The sequence below is a fragment of the Phocoena sinus genome, chromosome 6 (assembly GCF_008692025.1).
Source record: "Phocoena sinus isolate mPhoSin1 chromosome 6, mPhoSin1.pri, whole genome shotgun sequence".
In the NCBI taxonomy this organism is placed as follows: Eukaryota; Metazoa; Chordata; class Mammalia; order Artiodactyla; family Phocoenidae; genus Phocoena; species Phocoena sinus.
Window position 1 is genome coordinate 44,531,751 of NC_045768.1, and position 19,740 is coordinate 44,551,490.

The 19,740-nt window shown below is 45.4% G+C and overlaps 1 protein-coding gene across 1 annotated transcript in view; it reads right to left on the bottom strand.

The window, feature by feature from the left end:
• Positions 1-19,487, bottom strand: part of PCSK5 (proprotein convertase subtilisin/kexin type 5) — a 448,447-nt gene extending 428,960 nt beyond the window's left edge. The window contains 1 exon segment of the mRNA XM_032634783.1: positions 18,791-19,487. Within this exon segment, the coding sequence (XP_032490674.1) occupies positions 18,791-18,982 (192 nt within the window). The 5' untranslated portion in view covers positions 18,983-19,487.
• Between the last annotated feature and the right edge of the window lie 253 nt (positions 19,488-19,740).

A 19,740-nucleotide genomic window follows, 5' to 3' on the forward strand; every position in this document is an offset into this window, starting at 1 on the left:
ATTACCATTAATTAAAACACACACATACACACCCTTTCTTTCCAACAATAAGGAATAACCAAATCTGATGTGATAAGGTACAAGGCAGTGCCTTAATGCAATGCTGGATCCAGCAAGATTTAAGCAATAAATTTTATGGAACTTGATCATACTCTCCCATCACAAAGCCCTTTATGATAACACTTGAGTAAATCCATCTGGTTGAGTTAATAATTAGTTTAAATCTGTTACAAGTTAATGATGCCTAGACAAGTCATTCCAGGTACGTGATGATGCAGCGAATTTGTGACACAAGTTACAGATAATATTTTGCACCGCCTTTCATTTTTCTTTATTCCTACTCTGATTAGAAAACAAAAAGCCATTCAAGAACAAATAAGACCTTCAAATAAGACCTACATACGTACAGACTGGATTCAAAGGGAAAAAAAAGCACTTTCCTAAGGAGTTACATAGGGTTTCAGAAAGACCTCTCAAAGGTTGAGAAAGATCCCAGCCCATTTCTATATTCTGAGCTGCCTGGTGGATTGTAAAATAAAGAAATGCTTAAGTATGTAGCGTGTTTATTTAAATGTTTATGTGTAATACAAAAATATAACTATGCTGTCCACCAGAGTTTCAGAATGCACAATGTATATTCATGCCTAGTGTACTTACTATAACTAGTGAAATGTAGCAATGAGAAATGAGATGAAAGTAAACAGACATTGTAGTTCAATATGGCTGGGGTATGAAACTACATCTATAAGCAAATTGGAAGATATTTCATAAACATGAAACCTGGAGCCAAACGATCTTCAGCCCATGCTCCTGGTATTCCATCCCCTGGGTAAGATCCTGGAGCTCATTTAAAGATTTATTATGTGGCCAGGGCCTTTAAATAGAAATTACACAAAAAAAGCACAAATCTGTGACCTTCAACATCAACAAATACTTATATATGTGTAGCTATCCAAAGACCAGCCCCCAGTCCAAAAGAAAATAGACTGTACTTTAGCAAAATCTGTGTACTGAGGCTGGAATCATCAAAGCGCAATAGAGTTGAAAATGAGCTAATGATTCCCGTGTTTTGATGTTAATGAAAAGAGAGAAGGCTGAGACCAGAGTGGAGGGAGAGTGGCTTCCTTGGGGAGAGAGAGGCCCTGAGCTCTGGGGAAACAGCCAGCCTATCAGGTGCTGAGGAAGAACTGAGCACAGTGGATGCTGTCAACCCTGGCTGCATATTTAAGACAACTGATGCCCAGACCCCACACAAGGTCAATTAATCAGAATCACTGAAGATACCTTTTAAAGGCTCCCGGGTGACTGGAATGTGAGCCAGGGATTGACGGTCACTGAGTCAGGGGCACTGAGGCTGGGGGATAGAAAAGGCTGAGTAAGCACAGCTCCAGTAATCAGGACCTGAGTGACTGCAATAAAACAGAGCCGGTTCCTCCTAGAACGAATCTGGTATGGGAGCGGGGTCGGGTAGGGGGTGTCCAGAGATAGGTCTCTCTCATGTTCACCAACAGAGTAGAAGAAAATGGCCCTATAGAGGACAGGACGTTCAGATGATTAAAGCCACAGCAGGCTAAATTGAGACCATGTTCCTCTCCACCTGAGACTGCACAACATTTCCACCCAGTGTGCTTTACGGATGTTAACATTCTAAACAATTAACGTCTCTTATCACATAGTAGGGAACAGGTCACATCTCTGCTCAAAACTGTCTAATGGCCTTCCCCTTCCCTCAGAGAAAATCCAGCCCTTACTATGCACATCCTACACAGACTTGCGCTAAAGTGTGGTCCCAGGACCAGCAGCAATAATAGTACTGCCCGAGAGCTTGTCGAAACTACAGAACCTCTGGCCCCATCGATCAACTAAATCAGCATCTACATTTAAACAGGATCCCCATGTGACTTTATGCACATTAAAATGTGAGAAGCTATAACACAGATAAACAACAAGGTCCTACTGTATAGCACGGAGAATTATATTCAACACCTTGTAATAACTGATAATGGAAGAGAATCCGAAAAAGAATATACATATGTATAACTGAATCACTTTGCCGTACACCTGAAACATTGTAAATCAAGTATACTTTAATCAAAAAATTGTGACAAGCACTGACCTACTGATTCTCCCTCACCTCTCCCACCCACCCCTATTACCTCTCTGCTACCTGACCTGCTTGCTCAGCATCTTCTTACCATTCCTTCAATCTATCAGGCTCTCTTCTCTACTAGAATGTGCCTCCTCCAGATATCTGGAAGGCTCGTTTGTTTACCTCACCTTCTTCAGATCTTTTCTCATGTCACCTCCTCCATGAAAACTTCCCTCACCATCCTGTTTACAGCTGAAAAAAATTTTCCAGACATTCCCCCTTCCCTGCTTCCTGTCCACAGGACTTACCACCAGTGGACATACTTTTTTGTTTTCTATTCAATTGTTTATTAACAGTCTCCCTGTGATAGACTGCAAAATATGGCCACAAATTCTTGGCATCTCTTTCTATGGAGGAAGAGGTGTCTCTGCTTCTTGAAGCTGGGCTTGGTAATGTGACTTGCTTTGACTTACGGGATGTTAGGATATGGACACGAGCAAAAATTTGAGAAGAGCTTGCACGTGAGAATTTCTCTCTCTGGTTACCGGGATACCTTCTTGTCGCTAAGGGAAGAAGCACAAACCAGCCTGCTGGAGGATGGGAGACCCATGACCAGTTACCCCCATAATCTAAGCTAGCAGCCAGCAGAAACCACAAGAACATGAGTGAAGCCGTCCCAGACCAGCCAGGCCCTAGGTGACCCACCAGTTGCCTGAAGAACCTAACATTCAACTCACAGCCTCACAGAAATAATGATTGTCATTTTAAGCCACTGGGTTTTGGGTGATATGTTTTGAAGCAAGCCGGGGCCCTTGTAATTTCCAAGAAGGTAGAGATTTTTGTGCCCCACTGCATCTCCAGGGTTTAGTAGTGTACTTAGCATAGGGGAGATAGTCTAAAATATTTGCAGTGAATGTTGAAGGACAGAATGATGATCACAAAGGAAAAAAAAAAAAAAAAAAAACCCACGAGTGAAAGAAATAAAGGCCAGAAATGGCCTCCATCACTGAGAGACTAAAAGGTAGGAACAGGACCTCCTAGGTTCATTAGAACCTTGTCTCTTCAGATTCAGGGTGAACTAAATAAGATTTCAACTACTTTGGTAACAGAATATTTTAGCAAAAAAAAAAAAAAAAATCCACATGTTCATTCACATGCGGTGTTTCAAATTTATTCAAAACAGTTCTAGTTTCACGGTGCTTAACTTGTCTAAGGCTGCATAGCCATGTGACCTTTAGAATAGTTTTCACATTATGCAGCACTTACACTCCTCATTTTAAATTATTCCGATTTTTAACAGCTCGCAAATCGGCGAACCAAATCACTGCATGTTGCTTCAATTCTGTCTTGCCAAAGAAGAAAAATCTGCTGCTTTGGATTCATGTCAAGAGTTGGAAATTCAGGCCATAACATTTTAAATCTCAGATGTTCCCCACTGTGTCCACCTCACATAAATCAATAAGCACACAAATACCCACATGTTTGGGAAGCCAGTTCACTAACAACTAAGGCACACTGGCCTGTAGAATGCAGCGGCAAATTTAAGTGGATTCTGCAGCCGTGGGTGTCATAATCTGAGAGTACAGTGTGGTCCTTAGCAGTGGCACAAACAAGTGCAACTGGCAAGCAAAAAGCAAGTTGGATATTAAACAATTAACTGAGGTACAAAGCTAACATGTTATTTTCATTTGATGGGAAAAAATAAAAGACAAACTGTAATACACTAAATTTCTGTCTTCTTGGAAAAGGAAACAAACCCTCAAATTTCTCTAGTCTTACCAGTCATGGACAGGCATATCTAAACTTCTGGAACAAGTCTCCTCTGGAGAGCTGGCAAGGCTGGAGAGAAGCAACTCGGAGCAACTAAGCTCTGGGATCTTCAGGGTTTCTTTCAGGAAGTGCAAATCTCTAAGCAACAGAATCCCATACACACATTTGCAAGTACCTACTATCTGGCTTCTGATTTTTTTAAACACATGCAATTATCACTTGCATAATGAGGAAAATGTATACTGGAGATCCATGAGGTCTTCCTATTAAGTCACAGGATTCTTATCTAGAGTATCACATAATCTTTCTCCCTCTTCCATTACCAATCTCCATCTATACTGTGTGCAAGGCTAAGGAGAAAGCTCTTGAACTTTTGTATTAGTGGGAACAGGCAAGATTCCACAGTAGGAACAAATGAGCCCATGAATCTCAGTGACTGAAAACAAGAAAAGCTTGTTTCTAGCTCATGTTACACATCCATTGTGCATTGGCTGGGAGCGCCGCTCATCATGGCCCGCAAGGACCCAGGCCAATGGAGCACCCACCACCTGGAGCTTGGCAGATCAAAGTAGGGCAGATGGGGAGCACAGTAAATCATGCACTGACTGTTAAAGAGGGGACGTGTGTCACTTCTGCTCACATTTCCTTGGCCAACAGAAGTTACACGACCAAATAGGAAATACACCCACTTACACCGCAAATAGGGAAATACAATCCTATCACATGGTGAGAAGAACTGAAAATATTCAGGGGATGGTATTAACGACGCTGCCATCTCTATTCCCTCCCGGCCTCCACGTGTTCAAAGCCATTTATCCGTTTCAGAGTATTTTTCCGAGGGCATCTGAATGGCAGAGCACACTCTTCCAGGTACCATAAAGTACCAGAGTTTAAACAAAAGAGGTTTTAGCCACAGGCAATTTCATTTGAGGAAATGACATCTGAGAAGGGCTTTGCCGAATGAGTGAGAAATGAGTGAGAACTGGACGGGAGGATGTCCAGGCAGTGGGAGCAACTCGAGCAGGGGCAGAAAAGTAGGGCATGGCAGTGCATGTGCAAAGAACGGCAAAATGTTTAGGCTGAATGATATTCAGAATAGACGGGGTGGGGTGGGGGGGAAGGAGGGGGAGGGGGAAGGAGGGGGAGGGGGAAGGAGGGGGAGGGGGAAGGAGGGGGAGGGGAGGGGCGAGTGGGAAGAGCGGGGAGGAGAAGAGGAAGAAGTCTCTTTGACCACAGTGGGTTCTGAAAAGATTAAACTGCCTTATGTGGCATGTTTCGAAGGGAAAGACAGTGGGACAGGATAGGACTGGCGCGATAGTCCAAACAAGAAGTAACAAAGGGCTTAGCTACAGTAGACCCACCTCAATGGAGAGAAGAGAATAGCTCTACTCTAGAATCGTATACAGCAGAAGAAGACTCAGCTTTCCCATCTCCCTTTCATCTGACCCAGAAAATATAACTCACCTTGCCCTCTATCTGCCTGAGCCTGAAGGGACTGGTCATTTGAGGCTTAGAACTGATTAAAGTGACGAGGTCAGATGGGGAGACCCATCTCGATTGAGAGACTAGCTTCTGGCCATGTCATCCAACCAAGAGGGCATTCCTTTCATAATTAAGTGGAGTTAACTCCCAATGGATAGTTCCTCTATTTGTTCTCAGTTTATTTCCTATCTCCAAGGATATCTCTGAAGCCACTCCTTAAGGACTAAACTGCAGGACTTAATTTATGTGTTTATCCTGGAGCCTGTAATTCCTCCTCTCAGGCAGATTTAACTTCAGCGCTTTGGCCCTTCAAATTGGCCAATCCAGGTAAGCCCTTCCATGGTCGATCCAGGTAGGTCAGCCATGGGCCATCACAAGATTCTACGGCTTATATTATACAGAGCTTTAGGACCCATCGTGTGCACCAAATCTGCTTATTTTTGCTACTCCCACACATTCCACACAGACAGTAAAATTAGCCTGTGATCTGAAACCTTCTCTTACTACTGACCAGTTCCATCATTGGGGGGTCCCTCTGTGCTGTCCTTCCCACTGCTCCAGTAGATACAAGACTTGTACTGTCACCCCCAGGGAGATGAGCATAGCCAGCAGAGCCCCCAGGGTTCCTTGGGATCCCTGGAGAAGCCATCGCAGTCCTCGGATGATCTGGGACTTGGCTCTTGGGGTGGACAATGTCACACTGTGTACTCTGACTCTCCCACTAAGAATTCTCATGAAGTCAAAGCCGGAAAGAATGACCCTGCTGACGATGCCAAGTTCTGAAACATTCAAAGATAAGGATTAGGCTATTTCCCAGGAAGCCCTGGACTTTAGAATCCATACACACATGACTCATCAATCCTAGATCACTCCTTTTTACCACACTCCACTATAGAATATACTATGCACTGTTAGCCTTCCTTATTGACTGGGTAATAGAATTTAAAAAAATTTTTCTCCAATGTTCAGATTTGTTTCTCATTTTATATACACTGCAGGACTATAATATACTTTAGGATTTGACCAATATTCAGTGACTACCTTTACAGAGCCAAACACCATGCTACATGCTGTGGAATAATAATTAAGCCCCTTACAAGGAGAAAAAAAGAAAAAAAAAAAAACTTTACTAAATTCCCTGGGGAGATTTTGGGCAAAGTACTATTGGAGTCAAAGCACTGAAAAATCAGAGTGATTGTACCTGTATTTTACCTGTATTTCCAGAGTGAGGTATAGTGGAGGTGATATTTGAGATGTATCTTCAAGAAGAGAATTTCCATAAGGGCAAGGGGTCAGATGAATATTCCAGGTGGAAAGACTGGCACAGAAACAGGAAAGGATTGAGTATAGTATCTGGGGAACAATGGGAAGTCCAGTTTGGCTTTGTTAAGGGACGGAGCAAGAAAGTCGATGGAAAAAGTATTTCAGGACTAGTAGATAAGAGGACTGTAAAAGCCCAGAGAAGGAATCTGTTTGTTTAAACACAGGAGGCAAATGGCGGCTACTGGTGACTTCTGAACAGGTAAATGGCATCACCAAAAGTAAACTTTAAGATCACCCTCTTCAATCTCAAGCTCAACCACTTCTTCCCTGTTGACTAGACTTCATTTACACCTGCCGGTTTCTGTTCCCCTGGGGCCTTTGCACCAGCTGTCTCCTCTGCAGGGAACTCACCCCACCCCAGACCTCCATGTGGTCGGGGCTCCTCCTTATTCAGATCTCTGCTCGAGTGTTCCCTCCTCAATGAGCTTCCCTAACCAGCCTATCTGAAGGAGTCCTCCCACCCTTAGGCACTTTTTACTCTACTAATGTATTTAGCTTTCCAATAGCAACTTATCATAATTTGAAGTTATTTTATTCACTTCATGGCTGCCTCATAGGTTGGCTCCTCTCACTATAAGCCCCATGTGAGCAGATACCTTATTTAAAGACAGATACAGTAGGACCGGGTCTAACAGAATGGCTGATAAACAACAGGTACTCAATAACTATTTTTTAGCAGCTTCACTGAGATAAAGTTCACACACCATATATTTATTTAAAGTATACTATTCAAATGTTTTTAGTATAGGTACACAGTTGTGCAAAAATCACAACCCATTTTAGAACATTTTCATCACCCGCGAAAGAAACCCCATACCCATGAGTAGTCCCCCCATCTCCCCACCCCCCAATCCTTTCAGCCCTAGGCAACCACTAATCTACTTTCTGTCTCTGTAGATTTGTCTACTCTGGACATTTCATATAAACAGAATCATACATGCATGACCTTTTGTGACTGGTTCCTTTCACTCAGCCAATGAAGTGTTTTCAAGGTTCATCCATGTTGCAGCCTGTATCAGTACTTCATTCATTTTTATTGCAGAACAATATTCCATCGTAAGGATACACTATATTTTGTTCATCCATTCATCAGTTGATACACATTTGTGTTGTTTCCATTTTCTGGCTCCTATGAATAATGCTGCCATCAACTTTTGCCTGGTTTTTGTGTGAACAAATGTTTCATTTCCCTTGACTGTATACTTAGGTGTGGAACTGCTGGGTCGTATGGCAACTCTATGTTTGTTTAATATTTTGAGGAACTGCCAGACTGTTTTCCAACAGTGGTTGCATCACTTTGCATTTCCGCTAATAGTGTATGAGGGTTCCAATTTCTCCACATTCTTTTTTTTTTTTTAATTAATTAATTTATTTATTTTTGGCTGTGTTGGGTCTTCACTTCTGTGCGTGGGCTTTCTCTAGTTGCAGCGAGAGGGGGCCACTCTTCATCATGGTGCGCGGGCCTCTCACTGTCGCAGCCTCTCTTGTTGTGGAGCACAAGCTCCAGATGCGCCGACTCAGTAGTTGTGGCTCACGGGCCTAGTTGCTCCACGGCATGTGGGATCTTCCCAGACCAAGGCTCGAACCCATGTCTCCTGCATTGGCAGGCAGATTCTCAACCACTGCGCCACCAGGGAAGCCCTCTCCACATTCTTGTCAACACTTGTGATTATCTGTCTTTCTGATTATAGCAATCTAAGTGAATATGATGTGAATTAGTATCTCATTGTGGTTTTGATTTGCATTTCCCTGACGACTAATGACGCTGAGCAACTTTTCATGTGCTTATTGGCCATCTGTATATCTTCTTTGGAGACATGTCTATTCAGATCCTTTGTGCCCATTTTTAATTGGGCTATTTGTCTTTTTATTATTCAGTGTAGAAGTTCTTTACATATTCTGGATACAAGCCTCCCATCAGATATGATTTGCAAATATTTTCTCCCATTCTGTGGGTTGTCTTTTGACTTTCTTGATGGTGTCCTTCAATAACTATTTTTAAAATAAAACAATGAATAAAACTAATCCTTTAAGAGAGAAAACTATGACCAGTTCATAAGTATGCGGCAAATTAGTGGCAGGGCAGGACCTAGAGGAGAATTCAAGTCACCTGTTTTCAGCCTTGAGTTTTGTTTACTGGTTCTCAGCATTGCCCAACTAGCCCAGAAGCAATGACATCATCCTTAGATGAGTCAAAGAATGCAGCATTTGGTAAATTGGCTCATGAGCATTAACCAAATGGAAAGATGCCCCAAGGTTAAAAAAATAAAGAAAAAAGGTTTTGCTGGAAGCTAGGCTATAATAAATCTTAAGTGGCCTACAATTTAGTTTTCTCTTGAAAAACTCTGAAATTGATGAACGGGTCCCACACACACACAGGAAAAAAAAAAATTAGTTAAATGCAACTAGAATAGGTCCAGGATGAGTAAGCAGTAAACTTCTAAACTTGTAGTTACGGATATATGCTTACAAGATTAAAGGCTCTGAAATTGTCTTCCCTCCCTGCACTGCATTCAAACTCATGAGCACTGCCCAGTTTTATTATGGTTGAGAAACTTCAACTAGTGAAAACAAGGTACAAGCCTGGGAACATCGATATGGAGAGAACTGGTATATTTTTACAGCTGTAAGAGCTTCTCAGAGTAGAAAAACACCAGACCTTAAGTACTTATTACAAAAATATCAGCTCTAAGTACTTAGTACAAATATATATGATATATATATATGTGTGTGTGTGTACACACACACACACACACACACACATACACACACACACACACACACACACTGGGAAAGGCAGCAGGGAAGGACTTGCTTTTAATAAATCTTAACCAGTTTCAACGCTGGCAGGCTATCCACAATGTAATTTTCCCAGGACAGAATTAACCCCTTAGATAATGCACAGAAGATTCAACCAGAAACTGCATGCTTCTTTTGTGGTGCTAACCCTAACCTAACAATCAGATTCACATATAAATGCAAACAAGATTCATCTAGTATTGTAGACAGCAACCTAAAAATGTTATACAGAGAGCAATTTATAAATAATTTAAAAAACACATTTTAAAAAATATGTCCATATTCTTACAAGGCAGTAAAGTTAGACTAAGAATACATAAAAAACATGTTCAGAACATACTTCGTTATACTATAAAAAATATATGTGAAGGGCAGAATACATGTCGTGAATAAATTATAGGTATAATTATTTATTATAATGGAAAGTAGGCTACATGATGACTTAAGATAGAGGCAAACATAAAATGTGACATCATATATACCATTTTTAAATCATCCTTAAATATTATTTCTGGCTTCACATTCTCTGTTTACACTCTTCCCTCTATATTCAGTGCTCAATGCAAACTTCAGTTTTTAAATCAAATATGGGAAGGCTCATTTGGGAAGCAATCCCCCATGAATCTATCTTTATCCCTTAAGTTGATACAGGACCTGCAGTGCAAATAATAGTGCACAGATGTGTAAAGTAGAGATAATACCTAAATTTATCCAAGGAGAATTGAAGTATGAGGCCGACTTCATGTTTATCTGCCTAGTGAGTATACCAGCACAAAATACTTGGAATCCTTATCTTATCCAAGCTGATAACCCTGCCAATATCACAGCCTCACAGTTTCTTGATCCCATCCAGTCCACTGGCCTTCACCTGTTCTCTATCTGGTCAGCCCACCTTGGACCTTATCATGCAGAATAGCTCTAGCCTAGAGCTTACAAAGAAAATTACCCTCTGGGATGGCTCCCATCTTTCCACTTCTACCACTCTTATCAAACAGGCTTTCCATTTTTATTTTGAACCTTTATACCTGCCCTATTCCTTTGGCTCCCCAGTCCTATTTTAGCCCTACCATCTTTCTCAAAGCCGGGACACTGTGGTCTATCATTTCAAAGACAGTATCCCTTTGTGTTCGAGAACCATTCATCTCCGTCACCGCCAGCTTCCCACAGTCTCTTGTTCCCTTCTCTCTCACTCTGATACATTCTAACTCCCTGTTTTGTCTTTATCTAATCTCAGGTTCCTGAGCATTAGTCACAAAAGCACAAAACAATATAGACTGGTTCATTTTCTCACTCAACCACTACTTACTGAGCAATAACTATGCACAAGCCCCTACTACCACTGCTGTTTGGCAACTCTTCTCGTTAGGCACTAATTAGGTCATTAATTCCGATCAGAATTTTCTGGTAGGAGCCCTGGAGCACCAGGCCACCAATTTCACCCAGTTCCCCCTCTCTCTGCAGGTGACCTTCACCTCAGAACCGATAGTGAGATCCAGACCATTGTCCACACACGCTCACCTCCTTTCCTCCCCAATGTGAACTCCCTAAATCTCCATTCACCTTCATTCTTCTTTAGGCTCAAGGCACCAATGTCCCTCTTCCTTTCCAAACCTACTCCTCTCTAGGTGCACCCTTTATGTTTCCTGTCCCAAGGGCTCACTGTGCTTCTCCTATGCCACCCACTGGGCTAGGTGCTGGGGACACAAATAGGGATGAGGCACAGCCCTGCTTTCCCAGCTAGTGGAAGAACAGATATGCAATTACACACTCACACACAAACACACGCACAAATACACATGCAATCAGGGTGACCATATGATTTCTCTGCCAAACTCAGACATGTCTGAAAAGTGAAAGGGATCTAAAAAATACTTAATGGAGGTGAATGGATTTACTGTAGACATAAACCAGTGCTGTCCCTGGCAAAATACGATTAGGGTCACACTAATTACAAGATAGTGTGGCACCTTCGACTATGCAGCCATTAAAATTTGCCTAAAATTATTTAGTAACATTGGAAAAGGCTCATACTACAACGTTAAGTGAAAACAGTATATAGAAACTGAGCATAACTTGGTTGAAAAAAAGAACAAGACATAATAACTGACCTTTATTGAGTATGCAGTGCGTGCCAGGCACCATTCTAACTACTTTCAACTAATGCTCACGACAACCCTATGAGGAAAATACCATTCGATCTTTTTCACATATGAAGAAACTTAGGCACAGAGAGCTTAAGATGCTTGCCTAGGGTAGCCCGGCTAGGAAATGGCAGTATTAGGATTCAAACCCTTTTGGTTCTAGAGCTATGATCCTAAATACTCCAGGACAGTGATGAGATGAAGGGAGATAAGGTAGGTGGGCAGGCAGATGTGCAGTGAAACTCCCCCTCACTGCTCAATCAAGCACTGGTGTTAAGAGCACGGGTAACCTCCTTGTCCCCAATTCTTTAAGCCATGTTTCAGTTCTCACCTCCTAGATTCTCTCTACAGCATTTCTCTTTAGTGCGATGCTCTGTGGCTCTCTGACTCTGTGTCTTCAGGTTCTCCCCGCCCCCTTCATCTACTCCCTTTATCCCTTGCCTTCTCCATGGAGGTCGTATTTTAGCCCTATTTTAGCCCTACCATCTTTCTCAAAGCCGGGACACTGTGGTCTATCATTTCAAAGACAGTATCCCTTTGTGTTAGAGAACCATTCATCTCCATCACCCCAGCTTCAGGCTGTATTCCCAGCCCTCCTCTCTCTTTGTGCTTCACTTCTTAGCATCCTATGCCCTTCCACAGTTTCACTTATATTGAGGTGGTAAGTGCCAGTCTTCACTTCTTTCCTGCCCTAAATTCTCTTCTTCCTACTGGACATTTGCATCTGCACGACTCTCTACCTGCCAACAACACTAAGGCTGAACCTACCATGTTGTTCTCAGCAGACTGCCCTCATTCTACAGACAAGACCCCATTCTCCGGGTCCCCAGGCTATAAACTTTGTTCTCTTCACCTTCTCCCTTCTCCTCAACCTCCACTTGCATTTGGTTACCAAGCCATGTTGAATCCACCTGTATGAGAACTTCCAAACCTATTCTCTTTCCATTGTCACAGTTTCTGTGTTTGTTAACAATTAACTTTTCCCAACACAATAGCCTCTCTGCCTCTTCCAGGTCATTATGCACACGGCTACCAGAGAACTCCTCCCAGGCGGGACTGAACAATACCGCACTGCCTGTGGCTCCATTAGTACTTGTCTTGCTTAACAGTAGTTATGGATAAAAATGTCCTAGGTCCACGGGCTTCCCTGGTGGCGCAGCAGTTAAGAATCCGCCTGCCAATGCAGGGGACATGGGTTCGAGCCCTGGTCCGCGAAGACCCCACATGCCGCGGAGCAACTAAGCCCGTGCGCCACAACTACTGAGCCTGCGCCCTAGAGCCCATGAGCCTCAACTACTGAAGCCCGTGCGCCTAGAGCCCATGAGCCTCAACTACTGAAGCCCGTGCGCCTGGAGCCCGTGCTCCGCAACAAGAGAAGCCACCGCAATGAGAAACCCGTGCACCGCAACGAAGAGTAGCCCCTGCTCGCCACAACTAGAGAAAGCCCGCACGCAGCCAAAAATATAAATAAATAAGTAAATTTAACAAAATCACCAGTGCTCCACTACAGAAACCCCCAGGAACCCTGGCATTCTCTTACTTTTCCTTTGAGCAGCCTTTGCATCTCCGTGGAATCCTTATAGATCATATAATGCTTCCTATGTCTTGTTTTATTTATATATTCACATTCATTATTAGGGCACTTGATAACACAGCAACCCTGTGAGGTGGATGGAGCAGGTGTTAAGGTCCCCAACGTGAAAAATCAGGCACTGAGGGTCAGGTTGGTAAATAAATAAAAGGTTTGAAGTTTCACTCAAACCTTCTGACTCAGTCTGGTTTTCTTTCTGGTCTCTTTTTCCTCCCAGCGTTAACCCAAACTGAAGAGTTTATTGGCATGGATTGTTCCTTCTTGGTACACTTAGATGGAGAGATGTAATCGGTTGAACTAGTGAGAATGTTGCATGAGTAATTTCACTTTAAACTATGTGCAAATTTAACTTTGATAAAAATAGAAATTCATAGATACATACATATGTATCTTATAGCACGCATGAGTGTGTATCAGCATTCATTTTCACCACCCATGAAGATAAAGTCGGCTTCTTTGTCATTTAATCCAACCTGAATTAGCCAAGTGATAAAGTCAGAAGCCAGAGCGATGCTGGGAGATACTTAAGCCTTGGGGGAAACCCAGACACTGCTTCACATAACTTGAAACGACAACACAAATTCCCCTCCCTGCCCAGGGGATGTTTCTGGGTCAGGACTCCCTCCCTTAACCAAAGAGTTAGACATTGCTGGACATTTTCCCAGCACAGTACCCTGCTTCTCTGGCTGACCTTTACAGTTAGGACCTCTGGATACAAACTCATGAAAGACAGCAATAAGGCAAATTCAGCTGCCTTGGGGCTCACAAAAATGCAGTGTTTCAATTCAAACAGACCCCGAAAATCCCAATGGCCACAGACAAGCCATTCCTAGTCTGTGAGGCTAAAGCAACAGACCCACCATCATCAGGCCAAGCACCCTGAACTGCTTTTTCTCATGAATGGTTCCCCCACTCATGAGAATTAACGCATGTGACAGTGGCTAGCAGAGGTCAAAGCTAAGGTTCTTGGGCATGGAGGTCAGAGCTGAGGTTCCTGCCTGGTGCAAAGGCAGGTGCATCACACAAGGATCAACCTGGGACTCCCACACCCATTTACAAATGCCTAAGGATATAACTAGGGGAGGACGGTCCACTCACACACAACCTACCGGATTAGCCCCATCCCCTATTTCTAATGCCATCCATGAGCACCCGGAACTCACTCTCCACTGTTTACCAGCACTTCAAGCATCCCACATTACTCACAGGTCAAAACTACCCAGCAGAGTGGGAGGCCTTCCGGGCATTGCTGAACAAGGTTCTTCCTGCTGATTTGGAAAAAGCTTCTTCTAACCTTCCTCATGTAAACCACATTCAGAATTAAATGAAATATGAATTCAAATATGATCTATCATAATACACCAAGGCAAGATGCTTTATAAAATATTCAGTGTTCAGATATTTTTTGTCCCTTTCTTCCATCTCCACTGAGCTTATCCTACACTATTTAATGGGCTACGACAAAGATCAACCAGGGAAGGGAGCACTGCCACGGGAAATCAGCCAGAATTGTTTAGAACCCAATGGAAAACTATTTTTAAACTATTTTAAATTGTTAGTTGAAGTGGAAAACCAGTTTCCCTGTCTACAAAGCTCTGATTTAGCTCTTTTGACTTGGTCATCAAAAATGTATTTTCCTGACCTTCAATGAGTTGCATCTTCCTGCTTTTTATAAAAATGTCTTCCATTCTCCATATCTAAATAAAGTCTGAATCTCACTTATTTCAGATTCAGATTCAACAAACCTTCCACAGCAAGCTTAACTATATGCTGGGCAACACAGAATCGACTCCCTCTATTATCTAGAGATTTATCCTTTTACAGATGAAGGAACAGGGGCTCCATTAAGTTCAGTGACTTTCCTGCTTTCCTGGACCTTGCAAGTGGCATCTGCAGAGCTTCCAAGTCTATGCTCTCAATGGCAACACCAGGTAAAACATTTTTCCCAGTATTGCTTGCAGCTGGCTTTATCTTTCTGGAATCTTGCTCAAGATAAGTTACAGGGTTTGGGGAGGGGTTTTTGCTCCAGGTGATCTCAATTTGGAAGCAAGGATTCTAAGCACCTCACAGAAGGATAAATACAGCTGTTGCATACTGCAAACAACCTTTACAGAGGACCTTCCTCCCTGGGTTCAAATAACCAGAAGTTAATTCCTACTGGTTTGTAGATTTTGTACAAACAAAGGTTCACAATTAACATTATGTCAGGTCTTATTCATGTCTTTTTTATCCTCTAACCACTATACCGCTAGTTCAAAGGGTCAGAGCACACGATTAGGAAGGAAGAACTAGGCCCGTTCTTCCATCCCTGTGCAGGCCAACAGGCAGACGTACCTACCCTCAGCCACCCAGGGTACGGAGGTCGAACTAAATATTAAGAGGGCTTGGAGTCAGGGCTTGTAGGGGAAGAAAGGAAGGGCTTTCTAGAATTTCAGAATTTCGAGGCATAGCCATTCACAAAATATAAACACTGTGTGAAAACCTACCAAAACAAGCACTATTTCTATAACCAAAGACAAGAAAACCTTCATTATTATTCCTTTCCAGGAAGTCAAGTATGTCCTTTTTGCCTGTTGCTTGCTTACTTGCTCTTGTGTTACTCTCCACATCCTATCTTTTGTGAACATGAGAGGCATGCCTATTCTTTTCTGTAGAAATCTCCAGGCCAGAAATTTTACCTCTGGTGGCTTTTAAATGCTAAGATGCTATACGAAACATGATACTGAAACTCTGAATAGACAGTCAAAACCGTACCTTTACTGTGGTGGAAAGTCACTGCCTTATTCACCTAAAATATTATATAGAAAGATATCAAAAATACTACCAGGATATTAAATGACTTTAGAAACAATAACAGGTCTCAGTTCCAATCTGTGACATATAAGGTGGGCCCCCACCCCCCCCCCACCCCCCCCCCCACCCCCCCCCCCACCCCCCCCCCCCCCCCCCCCCCCCCGCAAGCCCGAAAGGGTAAAAATAGGAGAGCATTCCAGAGACATTTGCAAATAAATTACTGCCCTCAACTGAACCACAGCTGGTTTACTGATGGAAAGAAAGAATAACAAAAGGATGGCTCTTTCAGTGCAATGATATTGCATGTGTGAACTCAATTTACCACCTGCAAGACTTAGCTTAGGGTTATGCTCCTTTGATCTACAGAGGAAATGCTTTTACACAGTAAGAATAGCTGATCTTTTTACGCTGGTTAGGGTATGAGTTCAAGGGGTTCTCTGTCAGCTCTGTAAGCACTCAGCTTCCTCACTGGCATTGTAAAAACCCACAACAAATCATGTTTGGTGTTATTTGTATGTAAACTTTCTTAGTATTACTTTTTAAATGAAAATCCATGGATCTTAACTAGAAGGCCCTTTGTAAAAAGTCAGGCCAGGTTGCAGGATACTGCAATGTTTGCTTCTTCACAAGTGGGTTCTGTGACAATTTCTTCTCCTCCACTCTGCCAGGCTCCGAAATGTGTAAATTCTATTTAATGATTTTATTTTGATACAGATCTTTCTGCTTTCGTAATTCCTGAAGTTTCTCAGGTTCAAGAAGTCCAGGTCGGCTTGAACTAAGTATCTGTGAATTAAGACTGGATTTAATTATTAATTAATAAATCAGAATTCAGGGAAATGGGGATTTTACTTACTTCTTCCTTCTCCCCCATCCTCACAAGCATGAGTAGGCCTGGACCAGACAGTCCTAGGTCTGAATCATGCCCTTACCACTGTCTAGCTGGGTGACCCTGTGCGGGTCAACTTCTCCAGAGTATTAGGTTCCCTGTTGCTGTATGTGAAGTAATATGCACCAAAAATGGTCATTTTGTGGATTATGAAATAAAGTGTATGGTCAAGAACTATTCTTCCAAATATGCCTATTTTATGAGAGATGCTCGATGTTAGCTGAACCTGAGTGATGCATCTGGAAAGATTATTAACATGACTACTTTTATTGTTAGCCTTTCCTGTTACATTCTCCAGTCACATGCAGCACCCAACTTCAAGCTCTTGTAAAAACACTTGAACAGACTCAATGTTTTCTTCCAGAGGAAAAAAAGAAGCAGGTAGAATCCTACCAAGCCATTAGAATGAAACTCTCCTGAAGATGATAGGCACTCAGGCAAGAAAATCTGGCTGGCTGTCCCTTCCTTCCTTCCTGCTGTGTGTTGGTCTCCGGGACGGGAGATACAGACGATGCCCCTTGCCCTGGTCTCAGCCCTGCACAAGGTTGGCTTCTCCGCAACACACCCTCCCTCTGGACCCACAAAGAGCAGCAAGACCTCCCGCTCCCCCGATGCCCCCAGTGCTCTTTCTAGATGCGGCAACAGCAGAGCCGCCTGCTCTCGGTGCCGCGTCCCCAGGCAGCCTAAAGTCCCCGTGCTAGAGCACTTGTGCTCCTGGACATGGAGCTCGACGGCATCAGAAATCGTCTGTGCTCTCCTGCTCCAGTGGCCCCAGCCGGAACCCTCCTCTCCCCTCATCCTGGCAGGGCAGGCAGGGCGCGTGCAGACGCGGCAGTCCCACAAGCGCGTCTGCTGTGAGGGCGCCCCCATCACTCTCGCCTCCCTCACCCAGCAAAGTCTCGCCAGGGTTAGGCCAGGGCCCCTCCTGGGGCCAGGCCGGGAGACGCGAGTGGGAGGGGTGTAAGGATGGGGGTGCACTTTCTGGGACACGCTTATACAGCCTTTGTCACCCCATTTCTTGCAGGAAAGAGAGCGAGGAAGCCAAGACCGTGCGGAGGTATCTCCAAATCTGTTGCGCTTCCAATCTTCCCCGTAACACCACTCAATTCACGGTCCCCCAGCCGGGCAGCTCTGCCCAAAGTCCGCGAACGGCACCCCACCAAAGCCCCGCGCCCCGCTGCCCGCCCAACTCTCGCCCCACCGAGCCTCCGCGAGGGCAGACTCGCCGTTTTCCAAAGCAGAACCCAGTCAATGGTCTCGGAAGTTCTCCCACCTCCCCCTCCGACTCCCCAGTTGGGAGCCCCACGCGGAACCAGCTCGCGAGGCGAAGAAGCCGGGAGGTCTCCCCTCAAACCTTTGCTCACGCCGGGTCCCGTCCCCCTCTTCTCTCCCTCCTCCAGTCTAGCTCCAGTCCCAGCGGTTCTCTCCCCACTAGAAGAGGAAACTTCTTTCTGGACTAAATTCAGGTCCGAGCAGGAAAGGCTTTCCCTTCCCCGCCTCCCCCTTACACCAGCTCTCAGAAACCGCAGGGAGCCGGCACCAGGGGCGCGCTTACCCTCTACCCCCCAAAGAGCCCACTGGTCCCCGACTTTCCACTGCAAAAGTTCCGGTAGGGTCTGAAACCACCAGGAGGGTATGTACATTCGCGATTCTTCCAGAGACCCTACCTATGCCTCGTGACTTGCAAGAAACAAGCAAACAAAACACAAACCCCAGCAACTTTGGGGAGCGAATGGGTGTGTGTGCGTGTGTGTGAGAGCGCGAGAGCATCGCTCAAGAGTTAGGGCAACAGCTGCAAGAGCACATCTGGAAGAGGGGGAGGGGGATTGACGAGGAGGGGACCAGAGCGACTCCCCCCAGCCCCCGCCCCTGCCCTCTCAGCTTCAGGGCCGAGAGCCCAACCAGCCAGCGCTTACCTGTCCTAGGTTGATGAATCCATACTTGCTGGCTATGCGGTTGGCCTCCGGGAAGCCGCCGGCGATTTTGACTGCCCAGTGGTTGGTGTAGACGCGCGTCCGGCACACGGGGAGCAGGCAGCCCCCGAGCAGCGCCAGCACACACAGCAAGTCCAGCCGTCCCGGGCAGCAGCAGCGGCTCCCCCAGCCCATGGCCCCGGCGCTTCGCTGCTTCTTCGGTCGCTCGCTTGCTCCGCGCACTAAGCTGCGCGCACAACTAACTTCTCCGGCCTGGGCCGCCCCGGCTCGCAGCCCCCGGCCGCCGCGGCTCGCAGCCCTGGGCGATCGGCAGGAGGCGGCGAGCCCCGGCAGGGAGCAGAGCAGCGAGCCTCGCGCCGACTCCTAGACCATCCCTGGGGCTCCGGAGACCTGTGCTCCCAGCTCTCCGGCCCGCGGGGCGGTCGGCCGGCGCTCCCCGGCTCGGGCGCAGGAGGCGGCTGAGTGGGGCGGGCGCCCTCCCGCAGCTGGGTCTCGCCGGGCTCGGCTCCCGGACTCTCCGACTCGCCCTCGCTCCTCCAGGGGCCCCCGAGCGCGACGGAGGCGGCGGTGCAGGCAGCGGCCGGGCGCCCCCTCTGCTGGCCCAGGTTCCGTGCGCTCGCTAGCTCTCTCCCCGCGCTCCCTCCGGCTCCGAGCGGCGCGCCGGGAGTGTAAGTGGCAATGGCAGCAGCACCCTCTCTGCATAAATGACTCCCCCCGCCCCGCTCGACACCCCTCCTTTCCCACATCTCCCTCCTCCTCTCCCTCCTCCGCCCGCCCGAAAGCGGCCACGGCCAGGCGCCAACCAGGTCCTAGCGCCGCCGGGTTCTTCAGGCTGTAGCCTCCAGGGTCCTGAGCAGCAAAAGCGAGTCTTTCCAAAGGGCTGGGAAGAGAGCCCCGGTGTGGAGGTTTTACCCCCTTCTCTCCCCTCCCTC